General features: G+C 42.1%; 1 protein-coding gene across 1 annotated transcript in view; it reads left to right on the top strand.

Moving 5' to 3' along the window:
• The window catches only part of Garem1 (GRB2 associated regulator of MAPK1 subtype 1), a 167,568-nt gene that overhangs the window by 120,443 nt on the left and 24,463 nt on the right, over window positions 1–22,662 (top strand). The window contains exon 3 of the mRNA XM_021150525.3: window positions 4,247–4,377. Coding sequence (XP_021006184.1) covers window positions 4,247–4,377 — 131 coding nt within the window. The remainder of the gene's footprint in view (window positions 1–4,246; window positions 4,378–22,662) is intronic.

The following is a 22,662-nucleotide window of genomic DNA, read 5'->3' as shown; positions in this document are numbered from 1 at the left end:
GTCTTCATTGGGCACAGAATGAACTCTGGCTAATGGTTACCCTAAGACTTCCGGCCAGTGGCAAGTTAGACTGGCACTCTGCTTCCTCTCAGTCTCCCTGCTTCAGTTTGCACTGTTGCGCCCTCCCTGTAAGGAACAAGTCTGGCACAACCTTCCCCTGTAAGGAAAGAGCAGGTATAGGACGGCCCCATGGTATTATAGGGTGCTAGAACTTAGATGTCAAGGGAGAACTTGGGGCCTCTTGGTTATGCTTAATATAGTATGCATTGTGACGTTCACCACTATGTCTGCCTTGAGGGGCATGTAAAAAATGACTCTTTTCTAAATGATGCCTAACTCCTAGTCAACATGTTAATTAGGAAATGGAGTTTTAGAAACAACACATGGGAAAAAGCTTGAGTCTTTGTTTCTAAACACCATGCTAGAATCATTTAAACTCTGGTCAATGAGCGTGTCGTTGATGTTGGATTAGTTTCTGGGAGTTTCAGGGACCACAGATGGGCCAGGTCTCACAATGGAGACGTTTTATGAGATCATCAAAGCTGTTGAAAGACAATGCAGCTTCCTCTGTCTCTAAGAACGGAGCTTGACAGTAACATCTCAGAACAGATGTTTCCACAGCTTCCACATATTTTTATTTGGTGGCACAAAAGACTATGTTATTCATGAAATGGTCTGTTAGAGAATTAGTTCCCCTGGGTGGGGGTCGTGGGAATATGTGTTGTATAAATTGATTTTACTTTTGGCAGGAGACTGGCCCTTAACTTAGCCAGTTCACAAGGTTGGGCTTCAACAAGATCTGATTTTTCAGGCCACAGAGTCACAGAGGATGTAGCAATGACATGGCCTAGCATCTTCCTCAAAGTGTATCAGAGACCATCATACCATTCATAAAAAAGTAGAAGCTGAATAAAACCACAGGACCCTGGTCTTGTAAAGCACTGGCAGAAGCTGGGGTGTTCCTGTGGCTGGTTACTTACATCATCATTATCCCAGTACAAGCCCACTTGTGCAGCTCACAGATTTTGATTTTAGATAGCCATTTAAAGGGAAACTGCCATTCTGAGATGCTGGCAGAACAGGGTATAGTTTCAGGATCTTCCAGGAGATCTTAGTGTGACTCCTCAGTCATATAGACTGAGAGCTGGTCATTTTCATTTCTGATGTCTTACTTTGTCCTGGTCTGTACTTTGTACACTGTCTAGCAGGACAGACTTCAGCAGACTGTCCCAAGGGCCACCTTTGACCTGCCGCCTGCTTTTGTAAGCATTGTCTGAGAGGATCCTCTGTCCACTGTACACTTTTTGTGGCTGCTTTTACATTTTGTTACCAGGAGCCACTTAGCTAGTGAAAGCTAAAATAGTTACAGAAAAGTGTGCCAACCACTGCAATAGGAAGTTACATACATACTGTGATTGAGCCCATGAAGAAGACATTTGATCTGTACACTCAGGTGACAGAGACAAAATGATCACAGGGCCAGCATAGCCTACACAATAAGACCCTGTCTCAAAAAATAACACCAAAAAAGAAAAGGTAACATATGTAAGGTTTTAGTAATTTAGATTTTGAAGTCATTTGGAGAATATAAGAACTATAAATAATTGGTGTTAGATATCCTATCACAAGAGAGTAGTTATACACAGACAAACATGAAAACCAAAATCTCACAGAATGATCTGAAAAGCATTCTAAGATGAAAATAATGTTTTTCTGATGTGTAGTATGTTCTGATAATAAGAGCTATATTGTATTTAGCTGTTGATGTATTTGTTTCTCTCTCATCTGTATTCAGTTCCCAAAGCCATAAGGAAGAAAAAAAGGGGGGGACTGGAAATAGCGTTGTACTCTAGAGCATTTGTCTAGCATACAGGAGGCCCTGGGCTTATTTCCCAGAAAAGCATATACACAGCCCTTATTTAAAAAAAAAAAAAAAAAATAGGTATCATGGCAAGTGGGTGGGGATGGGGGAGAACGAACGAAAGAAAGAAAGAAAGAAAGAAAGAAAGAAAGAAAGAAAGAAAGAAAGAAAGAAAGAAAGAAAGGAAGGAAGGAAGGAAGAAAGAAAGAAAGAAAGAAAGAAAGAAAGAAAGAAAGAAAGAAAGAAAGAAAGAAAGAAAGGAAGAAAGGAAGAGAAAGAGAAAGGAAGGGAGAGGGAGAGAAGGAAGGAAGGAAGGGAGAGAAAGAGAGAGAGAAAAAAAAAGAAGAGAAGAGGAAGATGTTGTAAACCTCCTTATTTCATGAGCCAAATAGTCTACTGTGTCAAGATATAAAGCATGCATTGGATTTCAGAGATTTAATGCAACGGCTAGGGAGGTGGCTTATTTGGTGAAGTGCTTAGAGGACCTGAATGCAATCCCCAGAACCCACATAGAGACAATGGATTAAATGGTGAATGCTTATATCCCCATTGCTGAAAAGCAGAGACAGAGGCTTGCTGGCCAGGCAGCCAGACCTTGTTGGTGAACCCCAGGCTGCAGTAATAGATCCTGTCTCAAACAAGGTGGAAGGTACCAGAACACACCAAGGGTTGTCTTCTGGCTTTCGTCCAGGTGCACGCACACACACACACACACAGACACACACACACGTACACACGTACAAATGAACATGAAATAACTTTGTAATGGTTTTGTTTTGTTCAGTCTAGAACTATAGACTTAAATCTGCTGCTAAAACTGATTTCACCCTTTCTTTTCTGCCTTTATTAGTGTGGCTACTAGAAAATGTACATAACTCAGCTTGAGCAGCTACTAGCCACTTACTGGGTGTTTGAGCTACACACAGGTCCCACCTCACCTTACTAAAAGCTTCCCAAAACACTGACCACAGCTTCTAATCAACTCTAATGGTAGACCTGAGCAGATGACATTTGCAGATTTTCATCAAACTGTTTCCTGATAGCTTGATTCACATTTGGCTTCCAAATCTGTACCGTCTCATTCATATAATACATTACAAACTATAAATCACCATTACAGGTAGTTGGGAATATTGGCAGATATTTGAAGTCTCTGTCAGATGTCCTATTGTCACAGTCACGTAAATATAAATTTTAACTCCCACAGGCAAATGCTTTGGCCTCACTCATCTCCTAACAGAGAGACTGCCCTGTCTCAGCTTGAAAGATAGTTTAGGATGTATCTAATCTATTCCTCGGCTGGGCTGGCTTCTGAAAAGTAACCTTGAGCTTGTCTAGAGCATCCAAGTGATGCTTTTTAAGTAGGTCACTCTCCTTTGTGGCTTTTGAACTAATTCCCCCCAGAGTCACAACTTCATCCCCATCAGAAACATGGATGTCACTACATCTCCACGGTGTCTCTGCCTTCCCATCCAAGATCTTTGGTATCTTTCCTAACTAAGAGGCCCAAGAACAGGCATAGGTTCACTCCCTTGCATATGCCCTGACTCCTTCCTCCTGCCTCACTTCCCATACTCACTGGCGACTTCATAGCCATGGCAGAATCTGATTGTAAATCTGTGCTTACTTCACGCCAGCCCCTCTGCTCTCTCTGGCTTTGGTCTTAATTCTTGGCCAAGCTCAGCCAGTGCTGACTTTAGTGTTGCTCAGCAGCCACATCACATCATAGCTTTCTGTGGGCACCTGAAAATCTTCTCCCTAACCTCCAATGCTTCCTTTTCAACATTGTTCTAACTGACAGCTTTTCTCCACCTCTGGCTGGAAAACTTGAGTCAGGAAGAGAAAGCCAAGCCCAGCTCAATCAGCTGCCCCTGCTGGAGCAGAAGGTGGGCTGCCCATGCTCTTCTGCAGTGGCTCCTCCTTCTGATGTCTCTGAACTTCACCCAGTCCTGGTTCTATTCTAGATTAAATACTAACTTCAAAAAATTAGTTCTGCCATGGTACAGGGCCTTAGTTTTAGAAAGTAATGGATGTGTTGTTATAACTAAATGACAAGAAAATGTACTGCTAAAAACAAAATAAGCAACTGTCTCTAGCAGACTATGTTTCCCCTGAGAGGTCTAATGACATGCAGGCCCTGATAGTAAGCTCTGAATCTGAGCAGAAAAAAGATAAAATGCAGTTTGTTTCCATTTCACACTGAGTTTCAAACTTTGTTTAGATTCTAGCTGAATGAAACCTGTAGGATGATCGTCCTTTTTAACATGCTGATGAACAGCGATCTACGACAGAGAAGGGCTGGCATCGAGGAAGATGCTGCTGTCACTATGGTGACAGCTGTCCAGCCTAAGCATCTCACATCTCTTTGCTTACCATGTGTTTTAGGACAGTTCAAGCTGCTGGAACAAGACCGGGATATAAAGGAGCCGGTGCAATATTTCAACAGCGTGGAGGAAGTGGCCAAAGCATTTCCTGAACGTGTGTACGTCATGGAGGAAATTACATTCAACGTGAAGGTAGCTCTGAAGAATCAGATATTTACCCCTCACTGAAACATCCCAGTGTATAACACACTAGGTGTGCACACGTGCCTCCTAGGAACATTCCATACATCCTCTTAGTTAGCATCTGAAACACTGTTAGTGGTAAAGCCGACCTGACTCCTAGCAACACACGTTACTTATTACCATGATTCTTATTAGAACTTGAAACTGTTAATTTCAGAAATAAGATTCCTGGGTTTTGTTTTGTTTTGTTTCTCATGGCTGACACAAATGCTAACAAAAAGCAATTACGGAAAAAGGGGTTAATTTTTCTCACAGTTCGAGGGGATAGCCCCATCAGAGTGGGGAGCTCAAGGCAGCTGGCTTCACGACATCACACTTAGGATGCTGTAAGAGCTCACTTTCTCCTTTTGTTTTCAACCTGGGATCCCAGCTGTGGGTTAGCTTCAGTTAATCCCATCTAGAAACTCCCTCACAGACAAGGCCAGAATCTTGTCTGCCAGCTATTTGTATCCTGTCATGTTCGTAGTCAATAGTAAACATCACAATTCCTAAGCAAATAAAAGACGTTTTTAACTTGAACTTCATCCTTTTGTTGGTAACTGCTATTTCACCAGGGCCTCTGATAAGCTGTGTTGTAGAAGCAGAAGACCTATAATGAACCAAATATCAGCATTTTGTTTTTAAAAAAACACATCAAAGAGGAAGGAGAGCTTGCTTCCGACACCCACACCGAGATCAGCACACATTCATCCTCTGTGAACTATTTCAGTGTGTTGAGAAATCAGTGTGCCTCGATACATGAACCTACTTCCCTGGCCAGAGTCGCTAGGGGAGCAGGGCCATTGCCTGTGGGATCCAGTTGGATTGTTCACACACCTGCTCCATTTTCTTATCACAGTCACATCACACTTAGGAAATGTCCACGTTGAAAGGATTTCCTGTTTACCCTCTTTTACACAGGAAGTCCAACTAAGTCAGATACTATGAACAGGCAAAAAGTCAGGAGTCAACATACCTGTTTCTTAGAAATGCATTCCCTCTGAGCAGCACACTACACAAATTGTTGGCTCAAAACAGCATCAGTGTCTCTGTGGGTAGGTCTCCACCCACACCCTCAGGTTAACTCCCAACTGAACAAGGGCCCGTGATGATGGCACAGCATTTGTCCCGGACTTCTGAAAGGCATCCACTGTGGTCTGCTTTCTGTTATTAGAGTTAGTGAGACTCTATACTGTATAAAATCTCCTGAATATGTTTTACCTATATATATAAGTTTGGATATTTTTTAATTTCTCCAGTGTCCCAGTATATAAGGCATCAAGATAGCAAGCCTTCATTTCCATGTTCTGTTTTTAAACTTACTAAGATTCGTTAATTCATAGAATATTAGCCGGGCGTGGTGGCGCACGCCTTTAATCCCAGCACTCGGGAGGCAGAGGCAGGTGGATTTCTGAGTTCGAGGCCAACTTGGTCTACAAAGTGAGTGCCAGGACAGCCAGGGCTACACAGAGAAACCCTGTCTTGGGGGAAAAAAAAATTCATAGAATATTAAATCTAGGAAATGGCTGCTGCTTGGTTTTGTTTTTTAAGTTTTGAGGGGTTGGAGATAAACTTGGGGCTCTGAGCTCAGCAGCTGACTACTGGTGCCACTGGACTTCTCCAGGAAGCCGAACTGAACATCCTGAGTGTTTTATCAAGTCTTAACATTACCCTTAAAATTTTAATTTAATGTTAGCTAAATAAAAAAAGTAAAAAATCAAGCTAATACTTTTAGATCCTTTTCTAAAAGTATTTTATCTCCTAAGTGGTGACAAAGCAGGCATAAAAATGTCTTATGGCTTTTAAGGTTAACATTCTGGTTTTGATCCTATGTTGTTCATATAAAATGTGTTGAGACAGGGTCTTACTGTGTAGCCCCATTTAGCCTAGAACTCACTATGTAGTTCAAGCTGGCCTCAAACTCACAGAGATCCACCTGCCTGGGATTAAAAGCATGTACCACCATACCCTGCTTTGTGTACAATATTTTCAAAGCTGTCTCTCTAGAAGCTTTTTAAATGTTTGTGGTAAATCATTACATACAGACTGGGGAGTTGGCTTCATGAGAAATACGCTTCCTGTGTAAGCATAAGGACCTGAGCTTGATTCCCCAGCTCCATATAAAAGTTGGACAGGACCATCCATGCCAGTAATGCCATTGCTAAGAGGCCAGCAGGACGGTCTCAGGCCTTGCTGACCAGCCAGCCTAGCCAGTGGGTGATGCCAGATCCAGTGAGACATCCTGGCTCAAAAATATAAGGTTGGGAATGGTAGAGAAAGATAATCAACACTGACCTGTTACACACACACAAGCTTACAAAGCAACAAATAAAATAATATTCTGTGTGTAATTGGGATGCTGCTTACAAGTCTGCGGCCACAGGTTAGCGTATGAATCGTGAGGTTAGAGCATCCAGAGACAAGTGGATTTGGATTGAGTTCCATGCTGGTAAGCATCAATATTTTATAACAGTTATTTATTGCTTACAGAGTTTTAAGAACCATCACATCCAGTTTGCATCAATCACTAAAATATTCACTTTCCTTCAAAGAACCATTGCTGGAGAGAGCGAGCTTGGGAAATTTGTATAATGACATATCCAGAACTTTGTGTGCTTAGTGAATACACTCCAAGTGAATGAACTGTGGTATTGGTGTTCTCTGTAGACTGGAGAGGGGAAAAAGAAAAAAAACAACCGCCATGTTTGGTTCTTACACCCACTGGAGAAAGACAAAATGAAATTAGCACTGTCTAGGCTTAGACAAAGCTGTTTTCCAAGAGACAGGTTTTTGAGGTGGAGAGTTGTTTTTCTGTAAATTTAAACCTACAGAGAAATATTTTACCTACATAGAAAATTTTATTTTCTAACTCAAAACTGGCGTAGGTCCTGAGAGACCTATGGCTGAAGCCCTCGCCAGAGTTCAAATCCCTAGATCCTCCATAAGTGTTAGGTGAGCATGGCAGCCCACCTGTGATTCCAACCTCAGAAGGCAGAGGCAGTTGATCACCCACAAGCTGATTAACAAGACTAGCCAGATCACTGAGATCTGGGTTTGACTGAGAGTTCCTGGCTCAGTGAACAGGTACAAGAATGGTCACAGATGATTCTTAACATCAGGCCTCCACATGCACATGTGTATGCTTGTATGTACGCATGCATACACACATGTGAAAATAATAATAATAATAAAAGAATGCCATAAATACGGCAATGGGATACACTATTGAAGTGTTTGTAGTTATGAATTCATGACTAACTGGCTTCATAATTGTTAAAAGACATACATCTTTGCATGTATGCATTAAGATGCATATAGAGTCCAAAATTGAAATGAATTATAATAATTTGAAGTAATACCAAATATATTAACAATATAGCAACTCAGGGTTGGAAATAAAGCTTGGTAGTAGAGTTCTTACCTAGCATGCCCGAAGTTTCCTCCTCAACAATGCAAAAATCATAAACCATAATAATAGCAAACTTCGTTCTGTCTTGTCCAAGACTGTAGTACAAGTTAAATTAAGTCCGGTGGAGCATATCAAGGCTACCTACAGTTACTTTAAAATGAGGTATCTTTGTTTCATTTTATACTTTATGCAGGGTCTTATGATGCAGCCCAGGCTGGCTGTGAGCTCACAGCAATCCTCCTACCTCAGCTGCCTAACTGTGGGAGCTACCACACTCACCAAGATCTCTTCTAGCCTAAAATTAATAAAGTAAACTTATCCTTAAAAGATGCCTTGATACAGTTAAAATTATTGCTCTGATGGCCCCATCATTGGTGAACTGCACAAAATGAATTCTTATATAGTATTTAACTGGTTAACTAGCAAATGTATTTTGAACTCCTACTGTCTGTTCAGGAGTGTTCTCAGTGAGTATGCAGGGGCCCATCTTCATGGAGACAGCCTAGTAGCAGAGGAACACAATAAATAAACAAATGTTTATCCTAATTCCAAGGCACACAGATATTAAGCTTGGAAAAAGACTGAAGTTGGGGCACACATGTATGGCCTCTCACCTTTGGACAATACTTGAAAGCTTGGGTCTAGTTACATTAGCCTGCAACAGCCATTCTCAGAGGTAGGTGACTTTGTCCCTGGGCACACTGGTTGTGTCTACGTGTAACTTTGTCATGATTATGGGGTGGAGGAAGTTCCTAGCACCTAGTGTTCAGTTCACTTCTAAGCAACAACATCAGAAGCCCCTGTATTTTCAGCTCCGGGAGATTGTGCATCCTCTTCTGCCTCTATGGGCACTGGTCTTCATGCATAAGCACACACACACATAAAAAATAAAAATAAATCTTTATTTTTTTTAAATACCCACACAACTATGTTCAGACTATCTGTCTCTCTTTAAATAAAGCCACCATATCAGAAGATCTATGAGGCTGTGGATTTAGAGCTGAGTTCAGCCTCACCCATGGACAGTAAGTGTGACCACAGACATGCTGCATCTCCCGACCCCACCCCAGCTCCCAGTATCTTCCCATGCACAGTGGGAGTGAGACTGCCACCCTAGCTAGGTACATGTTGTGAGTTAAGTGAAGCCACGCTCCAATCCTGTTTAAGTGTCTGGTGTGGGAGTTAGTGAGCCGTGGGCTGTGGGAAGCCACCTGTTTCCATATTGTTGTGTGGAGCACCCCCTGTCTATCTACATGTTGGCTGTGCCTCCTTTCACCCTGGCAGCAGAGCAGCAGAGACTGCAGCTCCCAAAGTCCTCCAAGTCCAGTGCCTGGTGCAGAACTTTCAGTCATGCCAAATTGTTCCTCCTTTTAAAAGAATCCCTTCCCCCACCCCCGCCTCCACTATTTCCCTTCCACTTCAATTCCTCATACCCATGTCTTCATTAAGCTCTCCACGTAGGGAACCTAGATTTTGTCACTGAGTCAAAATTACCCCCTTTATCCAATATCTTTAGGGGACATTACACTAATAGCTAGTGAATTATTTGAAATGTCTTCAGCCTTTCAAACTCAGCCCAGTGCTGATGAGAAATTTTCCCACGCATGCATTCTTGCCATCAAAAATAATGACTAACCAATTAGGTTTTAATTCACATCCTGTCCTTGTTGCAGCAAGTGATGGTGGGGGGCGACTTTGATTTAGCATTGGATCTGAGCTTTTCTGTCTTCACTGCTGCCCCAAAAGCTGGGAAGTTACTGCCTTCAGGTTGGGGGGGGAGGGGGGCAGGGGGCAGCACTGCTGCTCTAGACTGGACACTGTCATACTCCATTCTCCAGTCAGTCAGGTCCGGTTTTTAACTCTCTCACCAGACATTACCTAGATGAAAAATAACAAGTTTGCATTATCTCAAGAAAGGAAAGTGAAATTTGGTCAGATGTGGATAGTCACCCCCTCTAGTTGCCCAGACCCCATAGAAGGATCTTCTAATTATTGTGTTTAGGACTTGCTTTATCAAAAGTGTCTTAGGTAGGGTTTCTAACTGCTGTGATTAAACACCATGACCAAAAACAACTTGGACTATACCAGCTGCCAAACAGATAATAATCAATAGTCCTATAAACTGCAAAGCCTGTGAATCATAACAGTGACTAACATGGCAAAATATCTGCATTAGTGTAGTAGTGGCATGTATGTCTTGGTGGTGACTAACAGCTGTCTAAATGAATGAAAGACCCACTCAATGGGATGGAGGGAATGTATACTTGGTTCTATAAACTTAGCCAGGTACCCTTGGCTAGAGAGGTCATAGACCTTAAAGGAGAAACCTACACTACATTTCTCCAAAATCAGTATAGTTTTTAACTGAATTCTTTATCCTTATACCCACGGATAAATATAACTCTCCTCCCTCATTAAAGAAGCTTGTTTTTTCCTTTGAGCAGACAGAGGCTACTACATATCTACAACTGGTCAGAACACAGAGAATAAAGTAGTCAAGGGTGTGTCCAGCACCAACTGGTACATCTATAACACAATCCCTACACCTAAGTCGTAAGGAACATCGTGGAAGAGGAGTCATAAAGACTGTAAGAGCCAGAAGAATAAGGTGGTTGCTATGAGATAGTCTAAAGGGGGCAAGGGAAGTATTTATTTCATCTTACAGTTTGTAAGGAATGTAATACAAGAACTCAAGGCAGAAACCTAGATGCAGGAGCTGACACAGAAGCCATGAAGGAGTGCTACTTACTGGCTTGCTCCCCACGGCTTGCTCACACCATCTAGGACCACCACCAGCCCAGGGTTGGTACTATCACAGTAAGGTAAGATGGGCCCTCCCACACCAATCATCAGTCAAGAAAATGCACCTCAGACTTGCCTACAGGCATATCTCATGAAGATATTTTCTCAATTCAGAATTCCTCCCTAACCTGTGTCAAGTTCACAAAGTAGCCGAGACAGGTCATTGCCAAGCAACAGAGGATAAGGATCTCAGGATTTCTGGTTTTCATAAAGGTACAAATAATGATGGTTATAAAGTACACATGGTGCTAGATGCGGTTGTAGTGTGTGAAGTGATAGGGTCAGGGTGATCAGATCAGTAGCATCCAGCACCTCACATCTGTAGTCCTTCCTCCTGTCCAGCTGCAACAGCGTGTGTTTGATCAACAGCTCAGCATCCCCCACCCTCGCTAAAATGACCCACTCTGGGAAGTCCCCATTCCTCACTAAAACAGAAAATGGATCAACTGCACAAGTTACTAGGACAATGGAAAATATGCTCAGATCTCCATGGGAATGGCCCATTCTGCCCCCAATAGTGTGTTCAATTTTATCTTCCACATAGAAGTGGGAACATGCAATATTTCTCTTTCTGTGCCTAGCTTATCTGACTTAGCATAGTGTCCTGAATTATCTTTGTTGTCAAAGATGACATTCTTTCCTTTCTCTTAATGCTGAATGATAAGCCGTCCAGGGGTGCCTTTTCTAAGTAGGTAAATAATCATGTAAGACTCACAGGGAGTTACATAATGCCTTGATACTGATAAGTGTGCTCAAGAATTCAACATTAAAATGTTATAAACAATCCTACAGGACAAGAGTTTGAGTTTTTATAACCGTCAATTTTAGATCTAGAGGGGCCTCTAGACATGACCTAGTCCTGTTTCCTTTAGCAAATAAAACCAAACAAACAACAAAACCTAAGAAGCCTTAGCAGCCTTCAGAGAGTCACACAGTCAGTTAAGTCTAGACTGGATTGCAGGTCCCCTAGCCCAGCCCAGCCACCCTTCTGCTCTGCCACATTCCATCTGTGTGATTGAGATAGGACAAGATTGTAATCTGAGCATACTTTCCATCCATTTTCTTTTTTAAAATGTAAATAGGCTAGCTATGGCAGGACACACCTGTAATCTCATCCAGTTTAGGTAGAGACAGCCGGTGTACCCAGTGAGACAGGCAGAGTTCAGGTCACCCTTGGCTACCTAGTGAGTTTAAGGGAGACCCTGGTTGTCACTTCATTTTGGTTTTGGAGTATATAGTTCAGTGCTAGCCACTGTTCCTAATTTAAAATGACATTCCAGGTTTCTGGCTTGATAATTCAGAGACCTAATCTCCTGTGTTTTAAGTATCTAATAATATCAGTGAGCAGATTCTTCCTGGGATTCTTCAAAGTAGACTAGGGCTGGTTTGTTCCAGCATTTTTCTCTAGAATCTCGGAGCCTAGGAAATGTAGACAACCAATATTCAGGGTAGCTGTGAATTTTAACAAAGTACTTTCCTTTCAGTCTCTGTATTAGCCTTTTCTGCCATTTAAAGAGAATACATGTGGAAAGTGTAAGCCTACCTTCATCGCCTGCTCTAAAATCCGTTGACACTCTCTTGATATGCATGTGACTTTTGCCTTAGGGAGCCTCTCTCTCCTGATAACTCAGTGTCTTATAGTCCTGTCTAAGTCCTGTGCCGCCCGGTGTCTGTTAGAACACCTGCCCCAATACTCCCTCTCCTGGTTTTACTTTCCATGTCTGATCTGCTGGGCTGGGAATTGGGAGCCACATTGGACAGTGTTCTGATTAGCACAGAAGACCACCCTGGCTTTTCAACCAAACCAGAGTGCCAGGCCTTCCTGGTGGTCACTGAGAGCCTCCTCAGCACACAGATGGTGGAAAGGATCGGTGGTGACGCATGCAAGCAAAGTTTTGTGGGGTAGAGAGAGTTTTTAAGAGAGCTAGTCAATCTTAAACACAGGCAATTTTTGTTTTCTGGTTTTAAAAGTCACATGGTTTCCGTAGAATGAGTCAGATGTCGTATATTGTGGAGACTCGTGGAGGATGACAAGCTGGGCACAATGTGGGTGTGATAATCTTAGTGTTTGAAGACCACTCGATGCTTTTTTTAGTTTGCTGGGGTTTTGTGAACTCCTCTGAGAAACTACCAGGTGGCAAGTTGTCTGCCAAGCCATGCCATCACCACTAAGTCAGTGCCATTGTGCATTCCATCCCAGCCTATTTCTTGTTTTAAACACACACACACACACAGTACACAGACACAGAAGGTCAACACTTACCTCAACTCTTAAAGCACCAGTTTTTTCCAGTTTTCCAGAAGACAATTATATTTGTAGTTTGGGATATCAAACATTGTGTAATTAGCACATATGTTAAATACACGTATCTATGAGATTGATTGTTGCTCTTGAGAACAGGAGTTCCTTTTCCTTTTTTTTTTTTTTTACAACAACAATAACTTTATTGAAGCAAAAAGTTAACTTCAAAGGGCCCCATCTTCACTGTCACTATTAACAGGTCTTGGAGAAGCTGCACGTTAAGCTGACTGTCTTATAGTGCTGCTATGTGGGTGTTCCTATTACATTGTTTGATTACTAGACACACATTACCTACTGCCCAGAGAGGAGCGGAGTGGAGAATGCATATGTACCTGTGCCTGGGTGCACAACACATCCACAGTTTTACATCAATAGCCTAGAAAGGCTTGGGGTATTAATTCTGAGCGGCATTAAGAGCAGTAAAAGCCTGATCGTTTCCTGGATTAGACCTATTAGAGTTGTTTAGATAACACACTTTGAATTACTTCCTCTCAGGAAACATTGAAGCTGGAAATGTTAGCCAGGCTCGCATACCAAAGCACTTAGACAGAGCGCGTTGTTTCTTTTGCAGTTTAAAAAAAAAAAAAAGAAGAAGAAGAAGAACTTTTTTTAAAAGGGAAAGAAATTAGAGAAATAAATCACGTGCATGGAAACCTAAGAAGTCTGTCAGGCTCAATGGCCAGAGGAAGAGCAGTTCTCTGAGACTCCTCATCTGTCCCTGACAGCAGCCACAGGATTGGTTGCTCTGTTGGAATCATAACTTATGCAGGGCTAATTGCCAGCGTTAATGGTGACATCAGATCTGGAGGCCCAGAACTGCAGTCTGTACTCACATACGTTATGCATTTTATATGTGGAAGGAAAACTGGCTTACTGAGCAGGCAGACACAGTGTGGGCTGAAGTGTTGCGTGTGCCCAGATAGTGACATTTACTAAGGAAAGTTTACTCTGATTAACTGTGCACGTCCTGTCTGCTCCTGGTCTCGGAAGCTGGCTGACATCCTCTTTCAGTGCATTTCATGGATGGCATTTCACTTGACCTATAATTTCTTCCCTCTAGAAAGTATGTGTTTATAAAGGTGGGTTAGAAAAAGGTAGAAACAACAACTTAATTGCATAGGAAGGAGCACATGCCTTACAAATTTGGGGTTTGGTTCCATGGTAGAGTGCTTGCCTAGCATGCACAAAGTACTGGGTTCAGACTTGGGGGAGGGGAGATTAGAGAGAAGGGTTGTCTAATCTCTTCATGTTTGAGGAGCATTACTAATTCTCTGAATACTAGCTGAAGATGGTTTGTTACACAAGTAAAAGAGAAGCAGACATCGAGTCTCAAAATCAGTAGCACCGCATCTTCAGAACCCCTGAGTGTTCCACAAGATTATAGTAAGAAGGAAGTATGTCGATCAAATTGAGAGCTTCACAGACCAGACTGTTCTAAATCAGGACATGTCAATTCATTTCCTTTGATATATGCCCGAGTGGATGTATAGGCTCTGTTCTGATACTGTTTTATTCCAAGTTAACACATACAATAAAAAACTTGAGCTCTATTCAATACAGGGAAGAGGATCATGCTTAGAGGCAGTGGTCTGGGCTTGAAGACTTCCCAGTGTGGCAGTGCAGGGATATAAATGCTACATGTGATAAAGAATAAGTCAGGTGTTCTTGAAAAAGAGGAACAGCCATGTTGTCTTTGTTGATTGAGTCCCTCCCCATGCCAGAAGCTGGTCTTCATATGTATTCATTTATCCAGCTGAATAAATACAGATGAGAGTGCACTAAAGTTAAATGCTTTGGCTAGAGTCAATTACTGTCAGACAGGGTTCAGGCTCAGCTTATGGCCCATGGTTGTATCAACTAGTAATACTGTACCAATCACATTCCGAATGCCATGGTCCCTTCCATGACTGGCAGCATTCTTGTGAAAAAGAACATGATACATATTGTAAAGTTGATGAATCATTTAGCTGCACATACTTGATGCCGCCTTTGTCAGGAGAAAGCAGCCTGGACTAGACATAAATGATGGGTGTGACAATGTCCTCATAAAATGAGACAGTGGGCTGGATGTCTGCCATGAATTGTAGTTTGCTGACCTTTGATCTGCATACATGGTTGTAAATTTAACTAAATGCTAATTGAAATTAAAAGCTGTGTGTCTGTGTTGGTTGGGGGTGGGGATGGAGGTTAAAAGTCAAATGAATAGTGGTTCCTGAGACCAAAGTCAAGAAAATAGGATGACTGAAGCCCCGAAGGTACAGATCCTATAGAAGAAGAAAGTTGAGGCTGGAGAGATGACTCAGTAAGTGGTGTGTGCTGTGCACAAGTATGAGGGACTGAACTTGATCCCTAGTGCTAAAAAAGCCAGATATAAAAAGCCAGATGTGAAGGCACATGCTGTACTCCAAGCTCTGGAGAGACAGACACACAAGGACCCCTGGGGCTTGCTGGCCAGCCAGCCAGTAGTCTACTGGTGAGCCTCAGATACCAATGAGAGCCCCTGTCTACAAAAAAAAAAAAAAAAAAAAAAAATAGTGACCTCCTAAGGAAGAACACCTGAACTTGACCTCAGGTCATGAAATGCATGACCACACATACATATGCACCAGTTGGCATACACACATACACCTATACATGAGCACAGGCATGGCACTGTCACATGGGTCATTAGCCGAAGCTTAGTGCTGGGCTCACAGGGACTCTGTTGTGTGCAGCTCCTTGAGCAGTCAGAAAGTATTCTGACTATTCAAACAAATATTCCTACCCTACTCCATCGTAGAAGCTGGGAATCTACTTAGGGCAGGTGAATACAAAGGAAACAGATACAAATCTTTAAAACATAATGATCCTTCTGTGAGTCACCCAAAATGGACTTTAAACCCCCACATGAAGCACCATTAAAATAAGTTTGTTGGCATCAGGTATTTACAGATGACTCCTCTGGAAAACTCTGCTTCACCATGGAAACGCCAGAGCTGTTTGTTTTTTATGGTACTAATGTTGATTGACAGATTGCTTACTCCAGAGATTAAAATTACATAGAGACGACTTGTAACGATGACAAGTTACTTACAGAGATGTCTCTGCCTAGTCTTTCTAAATGCACACTGGCATTTTCTACTTAGGAAGCAGTATGAGCTTGCTCCATCACTTCCGACAGACACTTTTTATTGACAAAGAAAAAGTTCAGTTGTGATAAACGTTAAGCCTGATAGACACAGACTAATAAAATTGTAGGCCATTCTCCCATGCTGCTGAATTATATCGCTATTGAAGAGAACTGGGCAGTCTCATCATAGGTGTACCACGATGATGTGGAAACTAGCTCAAGCTTGTTGTCATTTTAAAATTTGGAAATTGATTGCTGGAATCATAAAGCAGGGCATTGAAATAAAAAAAAATAATGTGACCATATTACTGGATGCTAAATAGCAATTTACCTAAAAATTAGTTTCACTATAGAAATTTTTAGAAAACCAAAAGTTGGAAGTTAACTGCTCATGTGGTAAAGAATATCTGAGGCCAGTGTAGTTCTTACAGTTTATACTAAAATGCCGAGAGCAGTCTTGTAAAATACCAGCATGGTGAGGATACTCACTTCTCCAACCACCTTGTCGTTGTTAGAAAGAACAGGTGACGTAATCTCAAAACTCGGAGAGAATCAACTGGGGAGCTTAAGGTTGGAGCTGGAGAGACGACTCAGCTGTTGGGAGCACTTGCTGCTCTTCCAGAGGTCCCAGTTTATCAGGATCCCAGCGTATGGGAGACTGACAGCCACCTGTAACTCCTGCAACACCCTCTTCTGGCCTTAGCAGACACACCTATGCCTGTGTGCATACATCTCCATATAGACACACGTAACTTAAAACCAAAATCTTTTTTAAAAGTAAGTTAATTCTGTAAGTTTGTACTGAGCGAGGCACAGAGAGTAAGAACACAGTCTCTGCCTGCAGCCATTAGCAATGGCGGTGATTCGTCTTTATTTCATGTGGGAAGGGTCCTTCAGCCTTTCTTGGTATTTCAAGTGAATTACTGAGGCATAGTTCAGTGGAGGAGCACTTGCCAGGAATGACAGCCTGGGTTAGACACACACAACAGAGAGAGCAGGAAAAGGAGGCAGTTTCTCAGCTTGGGGGTGTCTGATAGTTCATGATTAGGTCCCAGGAATATTACATGGCAAGCATCTCGGGGAACTGACATGAAACGAATCGCTTGGGTGTTATTAACTCTGATCGTTCAGTCAAGGTTGGTCCGGTTGCATGAGTGTATTGTGCCCTTTTTCCTCGTTACACTTCCAGTCATTCTAGAGCAGTGCTTCTCAACCTCCCTCAACCCTTTAATACAATTCCTCAAGTTGGTGACCCCCAGCCATAGAATCGTTTTCGTTACTACTTCATAACTGTAATTTTGCTAGTTAAGAATCTTAATGTAAATGTTTTTGGAGACAGAGGTTTGCCAACAGGTTGAGAGCCACTCTTTAAGACCATACGTATGGCCTTTGGATTTTTTTCTAAGTACTTTTGCTTACTCTGACAGTTTCATACCAGTGCATTATTAACGTGTCCCCCTGCCATGTGCCTCTCTTATCTCCCTCTAACACCCTCTTGGCCCCTTCAACCTCCTGGCCAGCATCCTCTTGCTTCATTTCTTGGCATCTGTTCTTAATTACAGTTGCCCGTGTGAGCATGGCTGTGGGGTTCTGTACCAGCTTGTACACAGCTCACCAGTGGCTCCACCACTAGAGAAAATGCCTCCTCTTCCCAGCGCCTTCAGCTGGCAGCAGTGCCTTCATTTACTTGCTCTTCTTCAGACTTCTCTAAGTTTAGCACCCACAAATGACTGAGGTGGCCATGGCAAAGTCAGGGTTTTCCTGGTCCCCCATTCTTCCACATTGGTTGGCTCTTCCCCCATTCTCTTGTTTCCATTTGTTTGTGGGTTCTGCTGTCAGTATAAACCTGTATTCAGTATTCTGTAGATTGTAATTGATTATAGTTATTGTATTCTCAAACTTGCAGATTTTAGCAGTGGGAACTAAGTCAGGCCATCTCCTGTGTTCTCGTGACACATCCTCGTCATCTTATAAGCACTCTGTTTCCTGGCAACCAGTGTCCCATGCTCACCCTGCACCTCTCCTGCTCCACCGTAGACACAGTTTTTTCAAAGAGCTCGGGTTCCTATTGAGTGCATGGTTTGCAATATAAGGAGTTTGTGTCTGTCTGTCTGTTTGTCTGTCTGTGTCTGTGTTTGTCTGTGTTTGTGTGTGCCTCTGTGTCTGTCTGTGTGTATGTCTGTGTTTATGTGTATATATGGGTGTGTATATATGTGTGTGTATATCTGTTTATGTTTGCCTCTATTATGTCTGTATGTCTGTATCTATGTGTCTGTCTATATATGTACTATGTGTGTGTATCTGCATCTGTGTGTCTGTGTGTTCTTTTGTTAGCGTGTATATAGTTATATGTCTTCTGATAGCTCCAATTCTGAACCAGCCTACAAGGTGTTCTTCTTACCTCTTCCTGATTCTCACCATTTCATTTCTGCCTTTTCTTCCATAGTTAAACTCTGTAGCTTTCTACGTTTTTATTACATTAAGTTATTTGTAAGTGTGTACAGACATGCTAACCACAGTGCACATGTGGAGTTTAGAAGATAGTATGCAGGAGTCTCTTCTCTCCTTCTACCACACAGGTCTCAGGGATCAAACTCAGCTCATCAGGCTTAATAGCAAGTGCCCACTGAGCCATCTCACTGACTCAGAACTGAACTCCTAACACTCACACGCGATTATTCTTTCCTGCTGTGCACATAAAGTCAGCTCCCTCCGATTCTGTTCACATCTCTGCTCTAAGGAACAGAATCTTCTGAAGGAAACATATTCCTTAGCTTGTTTGAATGTATGGGGTCTAAAGGTCAAAGCTCGGCAAGGCCAGGCAAAGGTCTCACTTTCCACTACTTCCCTCTGCCCTATCCCCCTACACACATCCTGAAAATTAACTCATTTCACCGTTTTCTCTTCTTTCTTTATCTTTCTTTTCTTAAAAGCTATAAATAAGTTACCAGTCAGCAGGGGGTTCTTTTGCTCTGTTCTGGTAGACATCACAGATAGGCAACTTGGATCTCCCTTGGTGTGAGCCACTTTCCAGTTTTGAGTAGCAACAGACCAGCAACTAGCAGCTCATGCTAGGAGCTCATGCGAGGCAGCCACTCCTGCTGCTCAACTTCCAGCCGCTACCTTGAGCGTTCCCAGCTGCTGTGACCAGTTGTTTCTGACAGTTCTTCTGCCTTTGTAGTGCTCACCGTCCTTAGCTTCTTGCCATCTTGGCACTTGCCTCAGCCTGTTTCAAGTCTTTTCAGTCTCTGCTTCCTATCTGTTCTCTGGGATGACAGGCCCCGTGAGTCACAAGCTTAGTCTTGTCCACCCATGATAAAGGACCACAGAAAGCAATGAAACCCCCAAAAGCAATTCTCAAGATCTAGACTGAAACACAAGGCCAGTGTGGGGTGGCAAGGCAGTGTAGAAGAAGGAGGTCTCCTTAACTGACCCCGGGTGATTGAGAGGAGGGCTGTTTATATATCCAGTCACACATGTACACAGCCCTCTGTTTGCTAACCACAACATTTCTGCACTGTCATACCAGTCTCCTCAGGCATCCTCTATGAGCAGTCATGGGTGTGGGCATCTGGAATGGCTATCACAGTAGAAGTCATATCTTCTAGGATCATAGGTGTGTGGAGTGACAATGGAAACAGCTTCCTGACTTTGCCCCTAGAAGGAAACTGTGGCTTCTGCAGAGGCCAGAGCAGCTGGGCCTGGGTTATATTCTCCTCCGTTGGCCGTGGGTGTACTGAACCTCCCCGAGTAGTCATGGTCCATTCTCTTCTTTCATTAATAATTTTATACATATGTGTAATATACTTTGATGATATCTCTGCATTACACCTTCTTGTCTCCCTCCTACTCTACTCTTTCTTTGTGATGAGTCTCCTTTATACTTTGTGGTTTTGATCGACTACATTTAATTAATGCTGCTTACATGAGCACAGGTGATGCTATTGACTTGAGCAAAGACAACTTGCCAGTGGCTTCACCACTGAGGACTACAATCCCCTCTCCCCCTGCAGTCTTTTCTCTGCTCCTCAGAGAAGGATAAGATCATCTGAACCCCTCCCTCATCCCTGATGGAAGGGTGATGGGTCTCATCTTGAACAGGTCTTGTGCAGGTAGCCACTGTTGTTTATGTTCATGGATATCTGAACCAGATCATGGTCTCCCCACCCTCTGGTTCTCACAGTCTTTCCACCTGGCTTTTCTACGGTGTTTGGAGCATTGGGTGCAGTGATATAGATATGCCATTTAGGGCTGGCCACTCAAAGGTTACTTGTTCTCAGAAACAAGTTAGGGGTCTCTGCAGTAACTGTTGCCCATTAACCAGAGGCTTCCCTGGCCAAGGCTGACAGCAACACTGCTCTACAGGTGTCAACATAATCATTTAGAGGGAATCTTGACACCCCGATCATTGAGCAAAACAACAGAAATGTGCGCATGCGCGCGCACACACACACACACACACACACACACACACACACCACCCAGGAACCACAGCTACTGAAATGAGGGCCACTCTCTTGATCCAGGAAAAGGGGCTAGTTAATTGACAGCTTCAGTGGGGATTCTGAATTAGAATAAAAAGAGATTTGTTATCAAATATAAAGTGATTATAAAGATATAGAAATTAAACTGTATGACTGGCGGGTTGGAGAACTTTGATATATGTCCTTAAAATAGAAATATATACATGAATCTTTAGATACTTGTTTTGTGAATGTTAATACAAGAGAAAGACAGCATTTAAATCAACTACAAATGACATATTACTTAGGAAGTATACTAGACACTACATTGACTTTAAAAATAGAATTGATCCCTGTGTTACATAATCCACCAAAGAGAATTCAGCTACATAAATATAGTAAATGAGACCATCGGCATCCTGGACTACAGTGTTGGTAATTATACCAGCAACTCCCAACTTCTGAGTGCGATTGAAATTTTGAACTGGGTAATCTTTTCTGGGGTCAGGACAACGGGCTGCCCTGTTTAGTGTTCATACTTAGCAGCACCCTGGACTGTGCCCAGAGAGATAAAAAGCAGCTAGCTCCCTCATCGTAGCAACCAAAATGTCTCCAGAAATTGCCACACATCTCCTAGGAAGGTTGTAAAATCTCCCTGGTTTAAAGCCAACCATCTTCTCAGCTAGGAGCATAGAAGAATAAGTCACAAAAGATAATTCTGGAAATACTGTCTGTATTTTTTATTAAGAAAATTATTTAGAGAAGCTGCAAAATTAAAGCCAAATACTAAGTTCAAAACTATATAGCATGAAAGCCATTCACTTTACATTAAAAACGAAGAGCTAAGAGGAGCCCAGATATCTAAGCTTACTAATAGCTAAAGCTCTTGACACAGAACATGAGCAGGTAGACTGAGGATGCAGGCCTTCCCTTCAGCTCAGGGATGTGTAGGTAGCATGAGTGGAAAGCAAAGGCCCTGTCTCAGGTGCACATAGCCGAGTCCCTCACTTCTGTTTCTGTTGCTTCTTCCTACAGAAATCTCTGAACTGTCAAAACTGTCATTGCAGTTCTATTTATAATTGATAAATGTCCGGAAAACTCATTTTTCTAACAATGTAAAGCCAGTCTTTGTGTAATAAACACGTCAGACGATGTTGTTATTGGGGACATATATACACAGGAAAATGGAGAGATTATGGTTGAAAACTCAGTAAGAATATGGATTTGCATATCTATCTCTGAGATAACTGATACATACTGCTTTTTTTCTTTCCTATTTATATAAGATTTTTGACAGGTTATATGCAATAGGAAAGTAGGTTTGTGTTATTTTTATGTATTTCTTCCAATGAAAATGAATACTTGGTGTGATGATTTTTAAGTAGAGAAATAAAGCATTTTGGGGACTTGGTGGTTAGCTTAGTGATAAACCACTTGTCTAGCTTGCTCAGAGCCCAGGTTCAATATCTAGCAACACACAGAAATATTTTTAATCCTTTGTCTTAGTTCCAAATTTTAAAAATTTATTAATTAAAAAAATTTAAAGGCAAAGCTTTAGTAAAATTTTCAATAGCAAAAAGAAATTTTTTTTCTTCATGTTTATGGAAGTGTTATTTATAATTACAAAAAGATAATGTTAATATTCCAGAATAATTATCTCCCAGCACTTGGGAGGCAGAGGCAGGCGGATTTCTGAGTTCGAGGCCAGCCTGGTCTACAAAGTGAGTTCCAGGACAGCCAGGGCTATACAGAGAAACACTGTCTCGAAAAACCAAAAAAAAAAAAAAAAAAAACCAGAATAATTATCCATCAAGTAGACCTCTTTATATTTATAGGAGGTAAAGGTGTTTTAATAACTCAGTGTAAAACTAGGGGTGGTGGCACACACCTTTAACCCTGGCATTTGGGAGATGCAGGCAGGAGGCGGATTCAGCTGCCTGGTGAGTTTGAGGCCAGCCCTAGCTATATGAGGCCGTATCTCAAGAAGACCAAGATAAAAATAATAATAATAAATTAAATTAAAGTCTAAATTAATATTGCCTTATATAAAAAGGTTTTTTTCCCCTCAGCTGAGGAGCTATTGGTAGTTAATGGCTGCTAGAGGAGGGGAGTCATCTTTCTTTAGAGGTATGACAACTGGTAGGTAAGTCCTCCATGATCCAGTAAATAA

Source organism: Mus caroli, unplaced genomic scaffold (genome assembly GCF_978045245.1).
Source record: "Mus caroli unplaced genomic scaffold, Mus_caroli_1 scaffold_19, whole genome shotgun sequence".
Lineage (NCBI taxonomy): Eukaryota > Metazoa > Chordata > Mammalia > Rodentia > Muridae > Mus > Mus caroli.
This window is presented reverse-complemented; position numbering and strand designations above follow the sequence as displayed.